Source organism: Dermochelys coriacea, chromosome 9, assembly GCF_009764565.3.
Source record: "Dermochelys coriacea isolate rDerCor1 chromosome 9, rDerCor1.pri.v4, whole genome shotgun sequence".
In the NCBI taxonomy this organism is placed as follows: domain Eukaryota; kingdom Metazoa; phylum Chordata; order Testudines; family Dermochelyidae; genus Dermochelys; species Dermochelys coriacea.
The window spans coordinates 102,538,643-102,561,839 of record NC_050076.1 but is presented as its reverse complement, the minus strand read 5'-3'; the positions used below and the strand labels follow the sequence as shown (position 1 = coordinate 102,561,839).

Genomic DNA, 23,197 nt, shown 5'->3' with positions numbered 1-23,197 from the left:
GTCTCCTTCTTAAAGACTCATGTTTAAATCAATTGGTTTTCAAGATAAAATGTGTGTGATTGTTAAGGTCTCTTGTAGGCTTCATCTGAAATGACATTTAACAGCTACATAACTTCCCTTTGGGAAAAGCATCTTTTACAGCACTCTTTCTATTAACACAAACTGAGATTTCAGTTCTTGATGGATACGGTCATTACAGAATTTGTTGTTGCTGGTCATGGGGGTTACAGAGCGAAGTACAAGAGAAATGCAAAATCTTTAAAAAAGAAAAGGAGTACTTGTGGCACCTTAGAGACTAACAAATTTATTTGAGCATAAGCTTTCGTGAGCTACAGCTCACTGCATCCGATGCAGTGAGCTGTAGCTCACGAAAGCTTATGCTCAAATAAATTTGTTAGTCTCTAAGGTGCCACAAGTACTCCTTTTCTTTTTTGCGAATAGAGACTAACAAGGCTGCTACTCTGAAATCTGCAAAATCTTTACAATCATTGGCAGCTCCTTGGAGCTACAGAGCCTGAGACATACAGTTCTCAGTGACTTAAATGGGAATTGGGTTCGGCCCATTGTACATAGGCAGGAGCAGGAGTTAGGGTTATTGCTCTTGTGATTTTAAAGGTGTGTCTTTGAGCAAACATGAGCAGTAGATCTATTGCTCAAGTTATTGTGACTCAGCGAAGCTGGTAAAAGTGGTGTAAATATATGATACCGTCAGCGGACATACAGCAATTTAACCTTCGAACACCTGGCAAGTTTATTTTGATTTGCTGTGTGCTGGCCAGAACATCAGGTCTATAGGAGTAAATGGCTACTACTGAGTTGTCTATTCACTGAAGCACGAGAGATAGAAGTGGACATTTCAGCACTGGACACAAAATGTTGGGGTGGCTATTGAAAAGTAAGCCTCTTGTCACAGGTATTTTGAGAACAACCGATTTCTGGAGGTGTCCATGTACTAAGGACGCTCAGATATTGTTACAGACAAGAAGAACGCTTTGTAACAAAGAGGAGGCCACAAAGAAGGTTATTTCTCAAACAGCTATTCCAGGTGGGTAGAAATGTTTTGTTCTGTGTTTCACATAATTTACAGTAAAATGGCTAGTGACTGACCCATTTCTCTATCCCCTAGTTAAGCTGAGAAGATTCTGTATGTTCTTTGTGGGTACCACAAAGTCTCTGAAACAGAGTCTCTGGCAGCCCCACCTTTTACAGTGTACATGGACAATTTCTTAATTTCCATTTTAAAATAGTCCTGCTTCCATCAAAGCAAATGTTCCCAGTTCATGGAAGAAAACTAGTTAAATTAAAAAACAAACCAGCCAGGAAATAAATGTATCTATTCATGCCCTAGTAATGAAGTCCTAGAAGAGAAGCTATTCATATTATTCGCAAAAAGAAAAGGAGTACTTGTGGCACCTTAGAGACCAACAAATTTATTAGAGCATAAGCTTTCGTGAGCTACAGCTCACTTCATCGGATGCATTTGGTGGAAAAAATAGAGGAGAGATTTATATACACACACAGAGAACATGAAACAATGGGTTTATCATACACACTGTAAGGAGAGTGATCACTTAAGATAAGCCATCACCAGCAGCGGGGGGGGGGGGGGGGGGGGGGGGGGGCGGAGGAAAACTTTTCATGGTGACAAGCAAGGTAGGCTAATTCCAGCAGTTAACAAGAATATCAGAGGAACAGTGGGGGGGGGGGGGGGGGAGAAATACCATGGGGAAATAGTTTTACTTTGTGTAATGACTCATCCATTCCCAGTCTCTATTCAAGCCTAAGTTAATTGTATCCAGTTTGCAAATTAATTCCAATTCAGCAGTCTCTCGTTGGAGTCTGTTTTTGAAGCTTTTTTGTTGAAGGATAGCCACTCTTAGGTCTGTGATCGAGTGACCAGAGAGATTGAAGTGTTCTCCAACTGGTTTTTGAATGTTATAATTCTTGACGTCTGATTTGTGTCCATTCATTCTTTTACGTAGAGACTGTCCAGTTTGGCCAATGTACATGGCAGAGGGGCATTGCTGGCACATGATGGCATCTATCACATTGGTAGATGCGCAGGTGAACGAGCCTCTGATAGTGTGGCTGATGTGATTAGGCCCTATGACGGTATCCCCTGAATAGATATGTGGACAGAGTTGGCAACGGGCTATGTTGCAAGGATAGGTTCCTGGATTCGTGGTTCTGTTGTGTGGTGTGTGGTTGCTGGTGAGTATTTGCTTCAGATTGGGGGGCTGTCTGTAAGCAAGGACTGGCCTGACTCCCAAGATCTGTGTGAGTGATGGGTCGTCCTTCAGGATAGGTTGTAGATCCTTGAAGATGTGTTGGAGAGGTTTTAGTTAGGGGCTGAAGGTGATGGCTAGTGGCGTTCTGTTATTTTCTTTGTTGGGCCTGTCCTCTAGTAGGTGACTTCTGGGTACTCTTCTGGCTCTGTCAATCTGTTTCTTCACTTCAGCAGGTGGGTATTGTAGTTATAGGAATGCATGATAGAGATCTTGTAGGTGTTTGTCTCTGTCTGAGGGGTTGGAGCAAATGCGGTTATATCGTAGAGCTTGGCTGTAGACAATGGATCGAGTGGTATGATCTGGATGAAAGCTAGAGGCAGGTAGGTAGGAATAGTGGTCAGTAGGTTTCCGATATAGGGTGGTGTTTATGTGACCATTGCTTTTTAGCACCGTAGTGTCCAGGAAGTGGATCTCTTGTGTGGACTGGTCCAGGCTGAGGTTGATGGTGGGATGGAAATTGTTGAAATCATGCTGGAATTCCTCAAGAGCTTCTTTTCCATGGGTCCAGATGATGAAGATGGTCATCAATGTAGCGCAAGTAGAGTAGGGGCATTAGGGGACGAGAGCTGAGGAAGCGTTGTTCTAAGTCAGCCATAAAAATGTTGGCATACTGTGGGGCCATGCGGGTACCCATCACAGTGCCGCTGATTTGAAGGTATACATTGTCACCAAATGTGAAATAGTTATGGGTGAGGACAAAGTCACAAAGTTCAGCCACCAGGTTTGCTGTGACATTATCGGGGATACTGTTCCTGACGGCTTGTAGTCCATCTTTGTGTGGAATGTTGGTGTAGAGGCTTCTACATCCATAGTGGCTAGCATGGTGTTTTCAGGAAGATCACCGATGGACTGTAGTTTCCTCAGGAAGTCAGTGGTGTCTCAAAGATAGCTGGGAGTGCTGGTAACGAAGGGCCTGAGGAGGGAGTCTACATAGCCAGACAATCCTGCTGTCAGGGTGCCAATGCCTGAGATGATGGGGCGTCCAGGATTTCCAGGTTTATGGATCTTGGGTAGCAGGTAGAATAACCCAGGTCAGGGTTCTAGGGGTGTGTCTGTGCCGATTTGTTCTTGTGCTTTTTCAGGGAGTTTCTTGAGCAAATGCTGTAGTTTCTTTTGGTAACTCTCAGTGGGATCAGAGGGTAATGGCTTGTAGAAAGTGGTGTTGGAGAGCTGCCTAGTAGCCTTTTGTTCATACTCTGACCTATTCATGATGACGACAGCACCTCCTTTGTCAGCCTTTTTGATTATGATGTCAGAGTTGTTTCTGAGGCTGTGGATGGCACTGTGTTCTGCATGGCTGAGGTTATGGGGCAAGCGATGCTGCTTTTCCACAATTTCAGCTCGTGCACGTCGGCGGAAGCACTCTATGTAGAAATCCAGGCTGCTGTTTCGACCTTCAGGAGGAGTCCACCCAGAATTCTCCTTTTTGTAGTGTTGGTAGGAAGGTCTCTGCGGGTTAATATGTTGGTCAGAGGTGTGTTGGAAATATTCCTTGAGTCTGAGACGTCGAAAATAGGATTCTAGGTCACCACAGAACTGTATCATGTTCGTGGGGGTGGAGGGGCAAAAGGAGAGGCCCCGAGATAGGACAGATTCTTCTGCTGGGCTAAGAGTATAGTTGGATAGATTAACAATATTGCTGGGTGGGTTACGGGAACCATTGTTGTGGCCCCTTGTGGCATGTAGTCGTTTAGATAGCTTAGTGTCCTTTTTCTTTTGTAGAGAAGCAAAGTGTGTGTTGTAAATGGCTTGTCTAGTTTTTGTAAAGTTCAGCCACGAGGAAGTTTGTGTGGAAGGTTGGTTCTTCATGAGAGTATCCAGTTTTGAGAGCTCATTCTTAATCTTTCCCTGTTTGCTGTAGAGGATGTTGATCAGGTGGTTCCGCAGTTTCTTTGAGAGTGTGTGGCACAAGCTGTCAGCATAGTCTGTGTGGTATGTAGATTGTAATGGATTTTTTATCTTCAGTCCTTTTGGTATGATGTCCATCGTTTGCATTTGGAGAGGAAGATGATGTCTGTCTGTATCTGTGAGAGTTTTTTCATGATGGCTTATCTTAAGTGATCACTCTCCTTACAGTGTGTATGATAAACCCATTGTTTCATGTTCTCTGTGTGTGTATATAAATCTCTCCTCTGTTTTTTCCACCAAATGCATCCGATGAAGTGAGCTGTAGCTCACGAAAGCTTATGCTCTAATAAATTTGTTAGTCTCTAAGGTGCCACAAGTACTCCTTTTCTTTTTGCGAATACAGACTAACACGGCTGCTACTCTGAAACCTGATTCATATTATTGTAGGCAGTCGGCCGAGGCTGGTGGAGCTGCTATTAGACTCAGGCCTTGCAAAGTAAATTGTCACCTTAAGTTTATAAATATGCCCTGATAGCAGCTCTCAGATACCCAGGGTTCATCCTCTAGCATCCAGGTAGGTCTCAACCCAGCCTCTGGCAGCAGGGTCTCTCCCCCAGCTCTTCCAGCAGTGGGAGTGTTAGAAATTGGGAGAACTGTGACCTCAGTGCAGGAAGGGTTCAGGTCAGGCAGCGCCGAGGTTCTGTGTCCCTGAAGGCTCCTGCAGGCACCAAGTGAAGGTAATGTTTTCAGGCACAGAAAGATGGCTAGGCAGGAAGTGAACTGAATTACACTTCCTGGGCTAGAGAGACCCGGAGTGGGGATTTATCTTGAGAGAGGGCAGTTCGTGCTGGCACAGCCTTCCCATGGGGAGAAGTGGCTTGGAGGGTGGGGTAGCTGCTTGGCGCTCCATATGAGCCCTGCTCAGTAGCTTCCCCAGCAGCCACGATACCCGGTAACTTGCAGCAGGTGCTCAGCCACCTCCTACCAGTGTCACCCCTGGCTGCCATGGTCTCCTTTCCTAACCTGCACTGCCAGCTTTCAGCAGCCTGGCCTTGCTCTCTTCCTTGGCCAGCTTCCTGTCTTGGGGAGGAGGAGCAGTCTGGCTGCCTATCTGACCGGGGGCTGGCCCTGTCAAAATTCCCCTGGAGCTTCAGCAGCCAAGAGTCAGGGTGTAGGGGGGAGGCTAGTAGTCACTGGGGATCTGCAGCTGACTCCCTGGGGATGGCTGATTGCCTGGGCTTCCAGCCCTCCCTGCCTTGCAATGGGCTGTCACGCTGCCCCAGCCTGCTGGTTTACAAGCCTGCTCTGCTGACACTGACTCACCATGCTAAGAAAGCCAGCAGTGTGTCCAGCACCTCTGAACCACACCTCTCCCCAGGGCTGGGAGAGTAAAAACCTCCCCCCCTCACCTGCCCTTCACTGTGTGAGAAAGGGGGACAGGGTTTATACTCTGAATTTTTCAGCCACTCTCAAAACTGGAGTGAAAGAAAGGCCTTGGTCAGAACAATGTGGTGTTATTTACCCAGGTAAACTCAGCAGGGAATGCATCCGATGAAGTGAGCTGTAGCTCACGAAAGCTTATGCTCTAATAAATTTGTTAGTCTCTAAGGTGCCACAAGTACTCCTTTTCTTTTTGCTAATACAGACCAGCACGGCTGCTACTCTGAAATCAGCAGGGAATGATGCTCTTTATCTTCTGTCTCCTAAGTCCCTATGTAGCTTCAGAGTGCGTTTCATCCAGGGAGAGCAGCAGTAATTGTGACCATTAGCAATGTGGGGAGCTCAAGGAGAGATGGCCATATCAGCTGCACCCCATCCTCCCTTACCCCCACACAGAGCAGTATGTGCTTCTAATGCCACTGTTTATTTTTTGGAGTAGCAGCCGTGTTAGTCTGTATTCGCAAAAAGAAAAGGAGTACTTGTGGCACCTTAGAGACTAACAAATTTATTAGAGCATAAGCTTTCGTGAGCTACAGCTCACTTCATCGGATGCATTTGGTGGAAAAAGCAGAGGAGAGATTTATATACACACACACAGAGAACATGAAACAATGGGTTTATCATACACACTGTAAGGAGAGTGATCACTTAAGATGAGCCATCACCAGCAGCAGGGGGGGGAAGGAGGAAAACCTTTCATGGTGACAAGCAGGTAGGCTAATTCCAGCAGTTAACAAGAATATCAGAGGAACAGTGGGGGGTGGGGTGGGAGGGAGAAATACCATGGGGAAATAGTTTTACTTTGTGTAATGACTCATCCATTCCCAGTCTCTATTCAAGCCTAAGTTAATTGTATCCAGTTTGCAAATTAATTCCAATTCAGCAGTCTCTCGTTGGAGTCTCTTTTTGAAGCTTTTTTGTTGAAGTATAGCCACTCTTAGGTCTGTGATCGAGTGACCAGAGAGATTGAAGTGTTCTCCAACTGGTTTTTGAATGTTATAATTCTTGACGTCTGATTTGTGTCCATTCATTCTTTTACGTAGAGACTGTCCAGTTTGGCCAATGTACATGGCAGAGGGGCATTGCTGGCACATGATGGCATATATCACATTGGTAGATGCACAGGTGAACGAGCCTCTGATGGTGTGGCTGATGTGATTAGGCCCTATGATGGTATCCCCTGAATAGATATGTGGACAGAGTTGGCAACGGGCTTTGTTGCAAGGATAGGTTCCTGGGTTAGTGGTTCTGTTGTGTGGTGTGTGGTTGCTGGTGAGTATTTGCTTCAGATTGGGGGGCTGTCTGTAAGCAAGGACTGGTCTGTCTCCCAAGATCTGAGAGAGCGATGGCTCGTCCTTCAGGATAGGTTGTAGATCCTTGATGATGCGTTGGAGGGGTTTTAGTTGGGGGCTGAAGGTGATGGCTAGTGGTGTTCTGTTGTTTTCTTTGTTGGGCCTGTCCTGTAGTAGGTGACTTCTGGGTACTCTTCTGGCTCTGTCAATCTGTTTCTTCACTTCAGCAGGTGGGTACTGTAGTTGTAGGAATGCATGATAGAGATCTTGTAGGTGTTTGTCTCTGTCTGAGGGGTTGGAGCAAATGCGGTTATATCGTAGCGCTTGGCTGTAGACAATGGATCGAGTGGTATGATCTGGATGAAAGCTAGAGGCATGTAGGTAGGAATAGCGGTCAGTAGGTTTCCGATATAGGGTGGTGTTTATGTGACCATCGCTTATTAGCACCGTAGTGTCCAGGAAGTGGATCTCTTGTGTGGACTGGTCCAGGCTGAGGTTGATGGTGGGATGGAAATTGTTGAAATCATGGTGGAATTCCTCAAGAGCTTCTTTTCCATGGGTCCAGATGATGAAGATGTCATCAATGTAGCGCAAGTAGAGTAGGGGCATTAGGGAACGAGAGCTGAGGAAGCGTTGTTCTAAGTCAGCCATAAAAATGTTGGCATACTGTGGGGCCATGCGGGTACCCATCGCAGTGCCGCTGATTTGAAGGTATACATTGTCACCAAATGTGAAATAGTTATGGGTCAGGACAAAGTCACAAAGTTCTGCCACCAGGTTAGCCGTGACAGTATCGGGGATACTGTTCCTGACGGCTTGTAGTCCATCTTTGTGTGGAATGTTGGTGTAGAGGGCTTCTACATCCATAGTGGCTAGGATGGTGTTTTTAGGAAGATCACCAATGGACTGTAGTTTCCTCAGGAAATCGGTGGTGTCTCGAAGATAGTTGGGAGTGCTGGTAACGAAGGGCCTGAGGAGGGAGTCTACATAGCCAGACAATCCTGCTGTCAGGGTGCCAATGCCTGAGATGATGGGGCGTCCAGGATTTCCAGGTTTATGGATCTTGGGTAGCAGATAGAATACCCCAGGTCCTGGCTCCAGGGGTGTGTCTGTGCGGATTTGTTCTTGTGCTTTTTCAGGGAGTTTCTTGAGCAAATGCTGTAGTTTCTTTTGGTAACTCTCAGTGGGATCAGAGGGTAATGGCTTGTAGAAAGTGGTGTTGGAGAGCTGCCTAGTAGCCTCTTGTTCATACTCTGACCTATTCATGATGACGACAGCACCTCCTTTGTCAGCCTTTTTGATTATGATGTCAGAGTTGTTTCTGAGGCTGTGGATGGCACTGTGTTCTGCATGGCTGAGGTTATGGGGTAAGCGATGCTGCTTTTCCACAATTTCAGCTCGTGCACGTCGGCGGAAGCAGTCTATGTAGAAATCCAGGCTGCTGTTTCGACCTTCAGGAGGAGTCCACCTAGAATCCTTCTTTTTGTAGTGTTGGCAGGAAGGTCTCTGTGGGTTAATATGTTGGTCAGAGGTGTGTTGGAAATATTCCTTGAGTCTGAGACGTCGAAATAGGATTCTAGGTCACCACAGAACTGTATCATGTTCGTGGGGGTGGAGGGGCAAAAGGAGAGGCCCCGAGATAGGACAGATTCTTCCGCTGGGCTAAGAGTATAGTTGGATAGATTAACAATATTGCTGGGTGGGTTACGGGAACCATTGTTGTGGCCCCTTGTGGCATATAGTAGTTTAGATAGCTTAGTGTCCTTTTTCTTTTGTAGAGAATCAAAGTGTGTTTTGTAAATGGCTTGTCTAGTTTTTGTAAAGTCCAGCCACGAGGAAGTTTGTGTGGAAGGCTGGTTCTTTATGAGAGTATCCAGTTTTGAGAGCTCATTCTTAATCTTTCCCTGTTTGCTGTAGAGGATGTTGATCAGGTGGTTCCGCAGTTTCCTTGACTGCTGGAATTAGCCTACCTGCTTGTCACCATGAAAGGTTTTCCTCCTTCCCCCCCCTGCTGTTGGTGATGGCTTATCTTAAGTGATCACTCTCCTTACAGTGTGTATGATAAACCCATTGTTTCATGTTCTCTGTGTGTGTGTATATAAATCTCTCCTCTGCTTTTTCCACCAAATGCATCCGATGAAGTGAGCTGTAGCTCACGAAAGCTTATGCTCTAATAAATTTGTTAGTCTCTAAGGTGCCACAAGTACTCCTTTTCTTTTTACTGTTTATTTTCACACTCAAGCAGCATAGTCTCAGCTCAGGGGGGTTGATTTTCTCCTGCCTTGTGCCTCAAGTTGTCATCTACGGCTCCGCGCGGCCAGAGTAGATTCCTCAGCTCACTTCTAACTGTGCGAGATAGAAGGCCGTGGAAAACCAGGTGCTCTGGGATCCGGCTGGCCATTTCTTGTTATTCTTTCACAGCAGGCTTACTTCAGCTGGCCTCATTTCAGGCTCAATGTTGGGAATGCATTTCCAGGCTGGGGCACAGGCTACACAGACCACACAATGACTAAAAAACCCTTTTCATCATTGCTAGCACCAGCTGAATTGCAATGGGAGACAACTACAAAAGAATATGTCTAGACATGGCCCTTGAGATGAGTGGCTAAATCTCATTGATCTTAATTGAAGGTGGATTTGCCCTTAATGACAGGTGTCCTTGAGCACATGAAGCCCTTCTCTAAACTTTCAGTTCAAGGCTTTTTTTCTTTAAATGCAGCTTTTTACTTCCACTCTTAACATAGCTGATGACTTTCTTTGGTAATATCTTTTAAAGGCCGTGCCACATTCAGAAATGACAGAAGACCTACAGCATTTGATAAAAAGATATTATTATGGGCAGGACGGTTTAAAAAAGAGGAGGATATTCCAGTTCTAGTATCGTAAGTAGACCTGTTTTCTTATGTTGTCAAAATTTCCACCACTGGATATGTGTAAAACTGCCAGTTCAAACCTTCCCTTGTGTGGTCAGTTGCCAACACTACGCTTACACAGTGAATGTTCTTTTTTCTAATAGTACAACAGGACGACGTGACTGTGAATGAAATGTGTGGGCGCGCTGCTATCTCGGTACAAAAACAATACAAACCCATCTTGAAGCAGTAGCTTTTTTTGCCAGCTCTGTCAAGTGAACTGGGTTAAATTGCTTTGGAGATTAGGAATTTCAGAAGGGGACAGAAATAATTTTTAACACAAATTGCTTGCCTAATGTCCATTTCATGTTACGTGCTTTAACCACTTTTCTGAATTAAAGTGATTAAGAAAGGCATATGACTTTCAAAAGAACATTGGGAACATCCATAGCTTTGGCAAACAACATCTGAAGTGAGTTTCCATCATGCCAGTTTATGTTTTAATTTCCCCATTTAGATCTTTTTTTGAAAAAGAACATCAGTTCAGTATGTAGAGACATTAATGCCACCTCGTTTTTAACATTGGTATGTTTATGTGGTGGGGGGGAGGTCCTTTACCTGGTCCTCAACACATGCTTTCCCCATACAGATGTAATTAAAGCCACTCTTTTGCTACAATTTCATGAGTAAAAAGAAAAGGAGTACTTGTGGCACCTTAGAGACTAACAAATTTATTAGAGCATAAGCTTTCGTGAGCTACAGCTCACTTCATCGGATGCATTGGTGGAAAAAACAGGAGAGATTTATATACACACACACAGAGAACATGAAACAATGGGTTTATCATACACACTGTAAGGAGAGTGATCACTTAAGATAAGCCATCACCAGCAGCAGGGGGGGGGAAGGAGGAAAACCTTTCATGGTGACAAGCAAGGTAGGCTAATTCCAGCAGTTAACAAGAATATCAGAGGAACAGTGGGGGGTGGGGTGGGAGGGAGAAATACCATGGGGAAATAGTTTTACTTTGTGTAATGACTCATCCATTCCCAGTCTCTATTCAAGCCTAAGTTAATTGTATCCAGTTTGCAAATTAATTCCAATTCAGCAGTCTCTCGTTGGAGTCTGTTTTTGAAGCTTTTTTGTTGAAGTATAGCCACTCTTAGGTCTGTGATCGAGTGACCAGAGAGATTGAAGTGTTCTCCAACTGGTTTTTGAATGTTATAATTCTTGACGTCTGATTTGTGTCCATTCATTCTTTTACGTAGAGACTGTCCAGTTTGGCCAATGTACATGGCAGAGGGGCATTGCTGGCACATGATGGCATATATCACATTGGTAGATGCGCAGGTGAACGAGCCTCTGATAGTGTGGCTGATGTGATTAGGCCCTATGACGGTATCCCCTGAATAGATATGTGGACAGAGTTGGCAACGGGCTTTGTTGCAAGGATAGGTTCCTGGGTTAGTGGTTCTGTTGTGTGGTGTGTGGTTGCTGGTGAGTATTTGCTTCAGATTGGGGGGCTGTCTGTAAGCAAGGACTGGTCTGTCTCCCAAGATCTGAGAGAGCGATGGCTCGTCCTTCAGGATAGGTTGTAGATCCTTGATGATGCGTCACCTACTACAGGACAGGCCCAACAAAGAAAACAACAGAACGCCACTAGCCATCACCTTCAGCCCCCAACTAAAACCTCTCCAATGCATATGCTTATGCTCTAATAAATTTGTTAGTCTCTAAGGTGCCACAAGTACTCCTTTTCTTTTTAGTTCACTCCTCATGATCGTGACCGTTGTGGGCACTTAACACAATTGAACACCAGGAAAAGAAACATTAAACAAAGATGTCTTCAGAGTGGATGTTCTAACATAAAATATTCCCCTGGGCTCTCTGCTGAAGGAGGGGAACAGAGTCAGTGGGGAAATGTGGGGGTTTCAACAAGTGGATTGACTCTAATGTGTATTTGATTTGGGTGTGGGGTTAGTGCAGAATCTGCCTCTTCCTGTGTCTCAGATCTGTTCAGTTTTCATATTTGTTTTCCATTCAAGGCCCTAACCCTGCAAGCAAGCACAGATGGGGCTTAACCGTGCTGTGGTCAGGAGTCTCATTGGGACCCATGGTACCGTTAAAGGTCTGCAGGTGTTTACAGGATGGTCCCTGAGGTGCTGGCGATCAAACACCACTGATGCCCAATATAAAACATGGATTATAAGGACACGGCCCAGATCAAGTCAAGGGCAGAGCGTAGTGCATTGTCCCAGGAGCAGGGTAGGAATCAGACAGTGGCTCTGAGAATCACAATTTGCTTCCTGGCTTTTCCTCTGCCCACCCGTCTGTGCAAGAAGTGGCTTCTCTCCCCACACTGGCTCCCGCGATGCAGGTGACCTGCACCGGGGAACGATGCTCACTTAGCCCTGCTTGAGAATCTAGCCCTGAAGTCTGCTATTAACAACGTTTGTTACTTGATGGCCACAGTTGCAGATGCGCTGGGCTTCATAAAATCCTCCCAGCTGGTGTGCTACTGCCCCGTGCTTTAAGCCTTCAGCTGCCACCCACTCGCTTCCATCCTCCTTGCAGCTGCTGAACGGCTTGCTTTGCTCTGGCTGACTTTTCTACATTGAAAAGCGCCTTGTGCAGGAGCTTTTCTTGGAATGTGATGGGATGATAATGACAGACCCAAGGGGGAGTCGCCATGAGAAGCAGCTGCAATGTGAAAGCTTCCATTAATCCTAGCCAAAATGTGCGTTCCTGGCCCAGGCCAGAGCGCCATGTCGCCCCACCAAAGGTAGCATTAGCCGGCAGTACCATCATTCGTACATATCAATGGGGGTCAGACCCCCATCTAGTTTAAATCAGCACAGTCAGCTGAGGATGTGGCCCCCTGGATTTCAATCATGAAAAGGATGAAATTGCACTCTGAGCTCTGCCACTTGTCTGCTCTTCACTCCTGAATGGGTCAGGAAAAGGAAGAGGAGCAGCATTCATTCCCTGGTGGGCCCCCTTCAGATGTCTGCTTTATGCAGCTTTTGGCTAAACCCCTCAGGCAGCAGCTAGTCAACTGTTAACTTCTCGTTTAACAATCCATTAATATAAAGAAACCAGAAGACCCCTGAGCAAAAATAAACTGCCACTGGCAAGAATTGTGCAATTCTTTAAACAACTTTCCCCTCTTCCCCCCACACCCGGCCCAAATCCTCTTGTTTTATTCCATGCTGTTGTCATATGACCAGATATCTGCTCTGCCCTTCTGCAGATCTGAGGTCATCAAAGCTGCTACGAACAGAGTGAGGATCAAAATTTGCTACATAACAATGGCCCTGACTCTGCTAGGCTGCTTGGTCATGATCAGCTCAGGCAAGCAAGTAAGTATGTTTGTACTGAGTGGTCAGCAACCGCGCTGTTTGACTGGTGCAGATACACTTTTTTTCTTAATAAATACAAAGGTTTTTTGAGCAAATACACATTAAACAATATATTAGGGATGATGAGTTACTTACCGCATGTTTCTGGCTTTAGTATGGTATTGGTGGTGTGACTTATTGGACAATTATTCTTTCTGATTGACTTTGCAATAACCCATTGCAATGCAACTTTAAAAACCAGTTATTTCTCTGTGGCTCAGTATAGGTCCTCTCCAAAGAGTATGGACAACTCCTACTGACTTCAATGGACTTTGGCTCAGGCCTAAGTGAGACACTGTATCCATTTCTTTCTGGCCACTCAGCCCATTCTTTTCCCAGTGCTGTGGGCTCACACTCCCCACTGACCAGACCACGCAAGCTCGGCTTGCCCTGGAGGAATTGTCATTTGCGGCGGCATCACTCAGCAGCTGCTTGATGTTCATGCTGCCCTGCTGGTTGTGAGGTAGACCATCCAGCGCCTTGGTCTTATTACACACGCATCAGCTGTGTGCAGTGACCATTCCTTGCTGGGCTGGTGTGACCCTTCTGATGAGTGACAGCAAAGAAAAAACACAGCCTCCAAAAACATCAGCTCAGCATAGGTGGGAACAGGTGGCCTCCTGGCAGGGATGGGAAACCTTGATGTGGAAGCTGGTGGCCTGAAGCCTGTGAGTGAAATAAATTAAACAAACAATGATGGGTGGATGGCTCTGGAACCAAACAAAAACAACTCCAGAGGGTCTCTGCTTCTGGGTCTTTCAGTGATGAAAGACCCTCCCCCAAGCCCCCTGGTTTGTCCTAGCTGTTCACATGCCTTTGGAGAAAAGGCAATATGCTTTCTCTGCTAATCAGAGGCTCCAAATGCTGACAATTAGGTGAAGCAAGGAAATCTACCTTCAATAACTTCTTTCATTGTAAAAAATCAAAAAAAACACTGCGGTGCTAAAGCAAGAGAAGCAAACAAGTGGGATATTTATTGTTGGGGAAATTTTATTGTGCAAATGAGATTCACTGTTTATATTCAAAGGCTGCTAGAAGAGATGACACGCTGCTGAGGATGAATACTGAAAAGAAGGCCATGTGGAGGGCTGAAGCAGAGACAGAACTGGAGGCAGCTGCAATGAAAACTCAGTGATCAAGATGGGATTTATTTTAGCAGCAAGCAATAAGTGATTTATACATGTGGCATATGCACCTCTGTTCCGCTAACTCTTTGGAGCTTCTTGTCACGGCAAAGATTTCCTATAGAAAACTGTTTACTTACAAAATTTGAAACCCTAGTGGAAATTCCAGCAAACTCAGTTAGAAGCCTTCTACTGATCTCTGAGCTTTTGTATAGACCTCAGTTGGAGAGTCAGAAATCAGTATATCGGCTTTTTTCCAAACTGACATTGGCCAGCTTGGAATCAGCTGAAAAAAAGGACAAGGGTGGTTCAGAGGGTTGGGTGCTAGCCTGGGATTCTTGAGACCCAGCTTCAGTTCCTTGCTTTACCTCTGCCTCCTTGCATGACCTTGATCAGTCACTTACTCTCTTTATGCCTTAGTTCCCTATCTATAAAATGGAGGTAATAGCATTTGACTACCTCACAGGGATGTAGTGAGGATAAACACAATAAAGATAGTGAGGTGCTCAAATACTGTGGCTAGGGCGAGGCCAGAAGCAGTTTTCCCACCCTGTGAGAATTGCTGAGGTTTCAAAAAATTTTCCCATCCCAGATCAGGATGAAAAGTTGAAATCTCAAAAGTTTTTGCAAACAAAAACAAACAAAACCCATAATATTTGGGGGGGGGGCAATCTAGGTATTTTTTATTTCAATTTTGCCTTTCCCCCCCTTTTTTATAAACTTTTTTTTAGTCTAAATTTACTAAAATTTTGAAATGAAAAGTCACTGTGACTCAAAACCCCCAATACTTTCTGGATAGAAGATGCTGAAATGGGACATTCTGACAATTTCAACTCTTCCTTCCAAAAAGTTTTTGAGTTGGGAGATTTGTCAAAATCAACTGTGTTTTAGCACAAAAATGGTTCAGTGAAAAATTCCTCACCAGGTCTAACTGCACTAGTGGGAGCCATATGCATTTCTTAGAGAGAAAACTTCCCGGCATTTCTGCTGAAGGATACCACCATTTTAAATACAGAGCCAGGCACTCAGTCTTTGCAAGGACAAAAGCAGGTAGCACTAAATCAGAGCAATCCAAACGAACCATATTCTAGCAACTTGATTTAAAGGGGTGGTGGAAAGCTTGGTAAAAATGACCTTCCAGAGCCTATCTGCTGGGGGGAATAATGGCTGAGCTGAATTTTAAAAATCACTTATGCACAAATCCTGTCTTCACCCCCACCCCTAAAAACCCCTAAGTCTCCACTCTGTGGGCATGCTTAGCTTTGATTGGCAGTAGAATGTGTGTACTTCCTTAGCAGCGGGGTGGGGAGCAGGCAAATCATGGATCAGCCAAGCAGGGAGGTGTTCACGCTCCCTGTGGACCTGTTTTTCACAAGGGAGAATGTGGTGTGGCATCAAGCTGTTTGGGTTGGTCCATGGGAGCAGCTGGGCCACAGCTAGTGGATGTAATATCAGGGAAATATCAGCTCAAAGATGCTGGGGCCAGAGAAGATGCATCTGCAATCAAGCAGCTCTGCTGGTGACCTTGGTGACTGGGTCCCTGTACAATGATCTTTATCTCAGGATACCTGCCCTTATGTAGAGACGCACAGTCATGGCAATGTGTTTTGCCTTGTTGCGTTCCACTGTGGTTCTTTTTAATTCAGGTCATTGCCTCACATGAAAGCTCCCAATCACTTGTTTAGTTTTGATTGTAGTCAGAATTAACTGTTAATAAATTATTTGCTAAATTTGGATTTTCTGGTCACCATAGTTCATTAATTTGTAATAAAGCAGCTGTCCAATTCCACCTAAAATGAAGGCATCATCTCACAGCTGCACTGAAAGTGTCACCAAAGCCTCTTGGCTGATATCTAACAGCTGGGAGACTATGCTAATGAAATATTGAAAGTTACATTTCCACAGAAGTGGTTAAACTTTCAGACATGAAAATGCACTGGTTCGGATGTGTGGGATAAGGACCTCAAACACCTTGCATTATTCATGATCTTTTGGGCTTCAAGAGACTTGTACATTGCGTGAGGTGAACAAGGCTATTGACGGGGAAAAAAGTACATGTTTCTTATTCATAAAAAAATGCAACCGGTGTATAACATGGTGAATGCGCTGTACTAAACTCATGCCTAATGTAACACCACCAATGTCAATGGGGTTACACCAGGGATGAGCTGGACTCCTCACTATGGTTAAGCTTATTACTCACATTGAATTCTTTGTATTAGAGTTATATCTAGAGCAGTGGTTCCCAAGCTTGTTCCACTGCTTGTACGGGGAAAGCCCCGGCGGGCCGGGCTGGTTTGTTTACCTGCCGCATCTGCAGGTTTGGCCGATCACGGCTCCCAGTGGCCGCGGTTCGCTGCTCCAGGCCAATGGGGGCTGTTGGAAGTGTTGCGGGCCGAGGGACGTACTGGCCGTCACTTCCCGCAGCCCCCATCGGCCTGGAGCAGCAAACCGCGGGCACTGGGAGCTGCCATCGTCTGAACCTGTGGGCGCGGCAGGTAAACAAACCAGCCCGGCCTGCCAAGGGCTTTCCCTGCACAAGTGGCAGAACAAGTCTGGGAACCACTGCTCTAGAGGCTCCCAGTCAAGCCTTGGGGCCTTGTTGTGCCAGCCAAGGTAGACACATAACAGGGGCTCACAATCCAGGCAGCACTTGTTAAGAGATCCAGGCCCTAGAACGGGGTCCCACCAAACTCGCGTGGTCCCCGTGGTACAAAGTGCTGTGCTATGGAGTGGAGTGGTAGGGGGCAGGACCACCCAGAGCCACGGGGGTCTGGTAATTCCCAGCCCGGTAGGGAATCTGCCTGAAGCTGCATCAGCTTTTCTGTGTCTCTCCTCCATGCTGTGGCACCAAGGCCAGGGGCAGCAAGTGACGGACACACCCTAGCAGTGCAGATCCAATGGCGCTGGGCTGTGCAGAAGCCAGGGATAGGGCTGGGCAGGAGCACCAGAGTCAGTGCTGAGGCACAGAGCTTTGGAATAGGTGGTTCTGGCCCCCTGGGGATCTCAGTGCTTGAGTGGGGAGGGTCCCAGAGCTCAGGCTCCATTGTTAGCTCTGCAGTCTGAGCACCTCGAACCCGAGTCAGCTGACCCGGGCCAGCCGCAGCTGTGTTGCAGGGCTTTTATCCTGTGCAGACCCCCTCTCCTCCCCCATTACAGGAGAAGTGTTCAGAGTGTCGGTGAAGGGAACTAGGCTGAGTTTTCATCACCCTGCAGTACCCCTTCAGCCTTTTCCTTGGGAATGGTGACTGGGGCTGGCCTATGTGGATTTGGCCCGCTGTTCATTTGGCTACAGACAGGGACATTTGTGTGTCTCCGTCTGTCCTCACAGACGGGCTGGTTTGCTATGTGAAGCTGATTCTTTGTGTGTAAGCTGAAGGCTTGAATTCTGCTTAACACATTCACAGGGGGAGGAACATGCTGCCTTCCTACTGATGGCCAGATAATTGTTGAAACAAGGTGTGCATCATGCTCAGACTTCCACCCCACGGGCCAATAGCACTAGCTGGCAGTTCAAACACCGTAACATTGATCAGAACTATAACTTTCCTGGTGCCTATTTTTCAACTGTTATGACTCCTAGGAGAAAAACAGAGCCAGTCTTAAATATACCTCTAAGAGCCAGCAAATGAATCAATTACTCTACCCACCAAGAGCTCCTCATCTCTCTACCTGAGAAACAAAATAGCTGGGGGTTTCTTGGGTAAGAGATAGTATTAAATCCTCCTAAATAGATGAGGGCTCTGTTGACTAATACATGAAGCTCCTGTATTACAAGTGTCAGTAAAAAAGAGACGAAGCAGTTAGGGTTCCAATTCCTCACACCCATTTTTAATAATATCATTCTGGATGTTCAGCCCTGGTTGCTTTTGGGTACTCATCGATTATAAATAGAGCTGGGTGAAATTTTTCAGACCAATTTGTGCATGTGTGTGTGACACATGCAGATTCAGCAACACACACATATTGTGACTTCATACCGGGTTGGCCAAATCGGTTCACGTCGAAAAAAGCAAAACAAAAACAAAAATTCAGAAAAAGTCAAAAGCTTTTGTTTTGACATTTTCAAAGAGAAATCGTCACTTGTTTGGGTTCAAAATGACTTTTCAATTAGAAATTTTCTTCAGTTTAATTTTAAAAAAATCAAACATGTTAAATGCTCAAGTCAAAATGAAACATTTTGTTTTAGGTTGAACAAAATACTTTGTTCTATCTGAAATTATTTTTTTCTTCAACTTTCAATTCACTGAACATTTAAAAAAATCATTTTTGGTTTGACCCAAAACCAATTGTGTTTTTCATTTTTTTTGGAATTGTTAGTAAAAGCCAAAAAGTCAATTATTTGTATAGGTCTAATTATAATGAAATATACCTCTGCATAGTCATCTGCAAGGTCTGTTTACAGGACGATTAGTTTTTAATGTAAAACATTCTGCAAACAATCATGCTAACCAATGTCTGACTTGACCTCTACCCTTCACGAGAAATTGCTGGCCCAGTATAATGCAATGTCCTTTGTAAAGTCATCGGAGTGTAGTAATTACAGATGCCACTAGAGGATGATATAGTGCTGATTGTTCAGATAATCTAGGATGGAAACTCTGCATATTTAAATTGGTTTCTTTCTGTGTTTGTCAAGTTCTTTGAAATCCCCTGATGAAAAGTCTCTAATTAATGCAGTATCCTGCACATATAACAAGCAAACCCCTTCATATTTCAGGCTTTTCTGTCTATATTGTTTAAACATTATCCTCTAACCCCCAGTAATTTTTAAAGGTGGTATAGGAGTTGTTATGAGATAGGAGTTATTATTAGCTTTTTAAGCATTTACCATCAGTATCACCAGTCTCTCCCAGTGGAGAAGAGGAAGAGAAGGCTGGTCTTGTAGCTAAAGCAGAGGACTCTAGAGATCTTGGTTTTGTTACAGGCATTCTGTGGCAAGTCCCTTAACTTTGCTGTACCTAACCTGCTTAGGTCCTTTTAGGTAACAATGTACCTCTTTAAGCACCTAAATCCCTTTGTAAACCTGGCCCAAAGACATTCCATCCTCCTACAGATCCAAGATAAGTGAATTAATTAAGGAGCACTCTCTCATGCTATCTGGAGTAGCTCACGTCTGTGAGTGCCAACCCCAGACCAGACTGTCCAGAAGCAGGGCAGAGACCCCATACTGGCTGTGGGTTGTGTAATTACATTTCACCAACCCAGTAACAAATGTGAACTCCAACAGCACTACACCAGCCTTACCGTGGAGTTACAGACAGTCACTTTGGGTATTCCAGTCTATCTCACCACTCAGGCAAGCTGGACTTACTGATAGACGGTCACTTAGACCAAAGATCACAACAACATTCAGGTTACTCCCAGTCCCAAAGGACCAGTCACGTATCCCTGATCAATTTGTACCTTAGATTTCACACCAAAGACAACAACACTTGTAGCCAATCCTATAGTAAACTACCTACAGATTTATTAACTGAGAAAGAAACAAGAGAGTTATTACAAGGTTAAAGCACGCAGGCATATATACACAAATGAGTTAGTCTGTGGTTCCAAAAGGTGACAGAGCTGTAGCAATCTGTCAGCTGTGAAGGTCTCTTTAGGGCTAATCCACATTGACCCTGGGATCTCTGCTTCTGTTTCATAGCTCGGCTCTGTGAATGTCTAAATAGCAAAAGATGAAAAATTTTCTATTCAGCTATTTTTTTTCCTTCTTCCATAATTCAAGCTGATGGGACGAGCCCTTTTGCACGTAGCCTCTTCTGGGATGTAAGGGGAAATTAACAAAGTCTTTGTATTGTGAAGTCTCACAATGGCCCATTTAGTTTTGATCGGCCTTCTTGATGGGCAGGAGAAGATCCCTCCTGACTGGGTTCACGGTTCCAGAGCAAATATTTGTTATAGTTACAAAGCAAAAACATAACTATTACCTTATAGCATATGGTAAAGATATTATAAATGAGATTAATGCATGCAGCAATTTACAAGCTTTTCACAAAGGCTAAACATTAAATACATTGCTATATGTCTAACCCCCATTTTAACCATACTATCACACAAGTGAAACAGACTTGTTTCCAGCAATGAATTTGTCAGTGCTCAGCTGAAGCCTAAAGTCTTCGCACCTGGTCTGGCAGCATCACACACTCATTCAATGAACCGAAATAACATTACTGCAATTGCATTTGATAAAACAGTCTAATGCCTATTGACTTCCAGTGTAGTCTGATTCCATGGGTGTCAGATCAGGGTTAGGCCATGCCCAGCATGTGAGTGGGGATATATACACTGTGAAAGAGGCTCAAGGCCAGGCTAAAATGTTTTGTTTACTTGTGGGACTTGAACACCCAACACCTGAAGTTTAGTTGGCTTGGCCAACTCCACCTCTGGTCTGGGCCCTCTCATGGCTTGTCTATATGAACAATTAGCATGCAGCAAGCTGGGCTGTAAATCTACCTCACACTAGCCTGCCACACATTGTCTGTGTGGACCCTGCTACTGCCCACTGGCAGTTCCCTAGCATGCTTTGATCTACTCCTGTTTCACAGCAGGTAGAGCAGAGCGCACTGTGACAGTTATATGTGCAGCAACAGGGCCCAGGCAGACCATTAGCACATGGCAGGCTAGTGCAAGGTAAATTAACATCCCCATTGACCGTGAGCTAAGTGTTTGTCTAGAAAGAAGCCCATATCCTCACATAAAGACAAAGGTCTAAGGGAACATCATGGGGCCAGATTCTGACTCACCTCACTCAGTGAATGGTCACTTTGACTTGGATTCTAATGCCTAGATCCTCACAGACTGGTAGGTGAGTAACTCTCACTGATTTCATCTCCCTGGTCATTGTTTGTACAGTACCTAGTACAATGGGCTCCTGGACAATGACCAGGTCTGAGGGGCAATAAAAAATAATAATAAATGGTCTCACCCATGGACTGAAGTTCTAGTTAGCGTAAGTAGGGGTATCAGAATCTGGCCCAGGATGATAGGTATAGAGTTACAGGGTTTATAGGCCACAGCTGTGGTATATGACTCACTCACATAGCTTAGGAGTAATTTTGATACATTTTATATATAGCCAGATGAAGCCAGAAATGGCCCTATGAATTAGTCACATACTAAATACAATCATTTCCAGAGGGTCGTATTCCTGCTTCTACTATACATGTTACACAAACATGCCTCACCTGGTGTACTGTGAATTGCACTAATCATTATCCATAACTCATAACTGTTAGCTATTTTATCATTGTCTAAAAATTATCCTGCAGCAAATCTTATGTAGTGATTCCAAGGACATTCATTACGACTGTCAAGCTGTCATTAACTCAGTGCTGTTTCAAAGGAAGTGAAACCATAGAATACTATTTAAAATTACATTGAGGGACTAGTACAAACTTTCAAAGCAAGGAAATTCAGGGTGTCTGTAAAGTACTGCAGCTCACACTGTGTATGCAGGAGTCCCCAGTCAGTAGGTAATTTTACGTCAAATGAACTTTAATAACAAAGCAAAACAGGCTGAGTTAAGGTAATTGGAAGTTACTGGTTAGCAATTCTTTTTCTTATGGTTGTGGAGAGGTTGCTAACCTGAAATCAAGAAACACTTAGAAGTTTTAGAGTTGCCCAGTGAAACTACTACAGTGTGTATTGTGTAAGAAGATGTAAGTCAATGTTAGTTATCACTCTGACAGCTCCTTTCTAGACAGCAGTGCTTAGTAATAAGGCTCTTTATTAAAAACAAGACATTTACTTACCTCTTATGGCCTTTTTCTGATTGTATGAGCGAAATTCTGATCTTATTTAAAGTGATGTCAGTGGAGTTACTCTGGATTTACACGAGGGTGAGTTATGTCAGACTCTGGCCTCACAGAGTGCTGCAGCCCTCTCATCATTAACCAGTGCTGGGCTAGGAATACAGTCACCATAATTGCACAGAGCTTTGCAATCACTGAAAGGAAAAATAAAAATAAACCCAAAAGAACGCAGGTTACAAATTGAGCTCCCCAACTTGTAGAGAACTGGTATGTACAAATAGGCTTTGCATGCAGGTCCCAAAGAGATACACCCTCTACTCTTCTTAGTCAGGGCTAAATCCCCAGCCCTGAGTAAACAGGCTTGGCACAGGGTGCAGATGGAATTATCCCCCCCCCAAAGTGGCAGCCAAGCTGTGAGCCATCAGGAGTGTCAGGGATGCAGTAATAACGGTACCTCACCCACCCCAGGCCTGGTGAAGCTTCCTTAATCATGGAGCGACAGGCCAGTCGCCCACCCACCCGATACTGGACCATCCTACTGTGAGTGGAGCACTGCCCTGGGGTAGGCAGGGTGGAGAGTTCCAAACCCTCTGCATGGGTTTCTCTCTGCACCTTGACAGCCTGCACAGGGAAACTCCTGTGGCTGTGGCATGGGGATGGAGCAGGATTTCTCCCTGCAATGCACAGCTATATGGGATGTTGAGCTCTCTTTATTAACCTCTTAATGCAGATCAGCTACAAAAAGTCTACTCAAGCTGATATTGCAAAGAACAGAAACAAGCTGTTCCTATTCAGCAGGGCAGGTCTCCCCCTGATAGTGCACTCTGGCTATCCAGAGCAAAATAGAATAAAAAAATATACCTGCAAAAATGACTGTGCCCAGAAACTTGATTCCCCAGCCCCCAGTCACATTCCTGCCACAAAGCAAACACACAAGGCTGGAAAGTGATTTGCAACATTCCTTATCTGTAGCTATAGATATATACACACTGTGACAAAGCTCTGTCCTTGCCTCCATGGGTCCCGCATTTCCTGGTGGATTTCACTAGCCTCAGAGGCTCACTGTGACCCTCCACGTAACCCTTCTTTCTCTAGAGACAAGGGTCACTGTCTACTGAGCCATTTTCATCATAAGCCCACAAGGGAGGTGAGGAGAAGTTATCCTTCCTTGCACAGTCTCTGTTGTCTCCCAGTCTCAGTG

General features: G+C 45.0%; 1 protein-coding gene across 1 annotated transcript; it reads left to right on the top strand.

Annotated features, from left to right (window-relative positions):
- The first annotated feature begins 742 nt into the window (after window positions 1–742).
- On the top strand, window positions 743–15,906 carry LOC119861594 (protein FAM162B-like). The gene is made up of 4 exons (XM_038416895.2): window positions 743–1,045; window positions 9,645–9,750; window positions 12,971–13,079; window positions 14,146–15,906. Exons 1-4 carry the CDS (start codon window positions 874–876, stop codon window positions 14,251–14,253), a joined length of 495 nt encoding a protein of 164 aa, XP_038272823.1. The 5' UTR covers window positions 743–873; the 3' UTR covers window positions 14,254–15,906.
- Window positions 15,907–23,197: the final 7,291 nt, after the last annotated feature.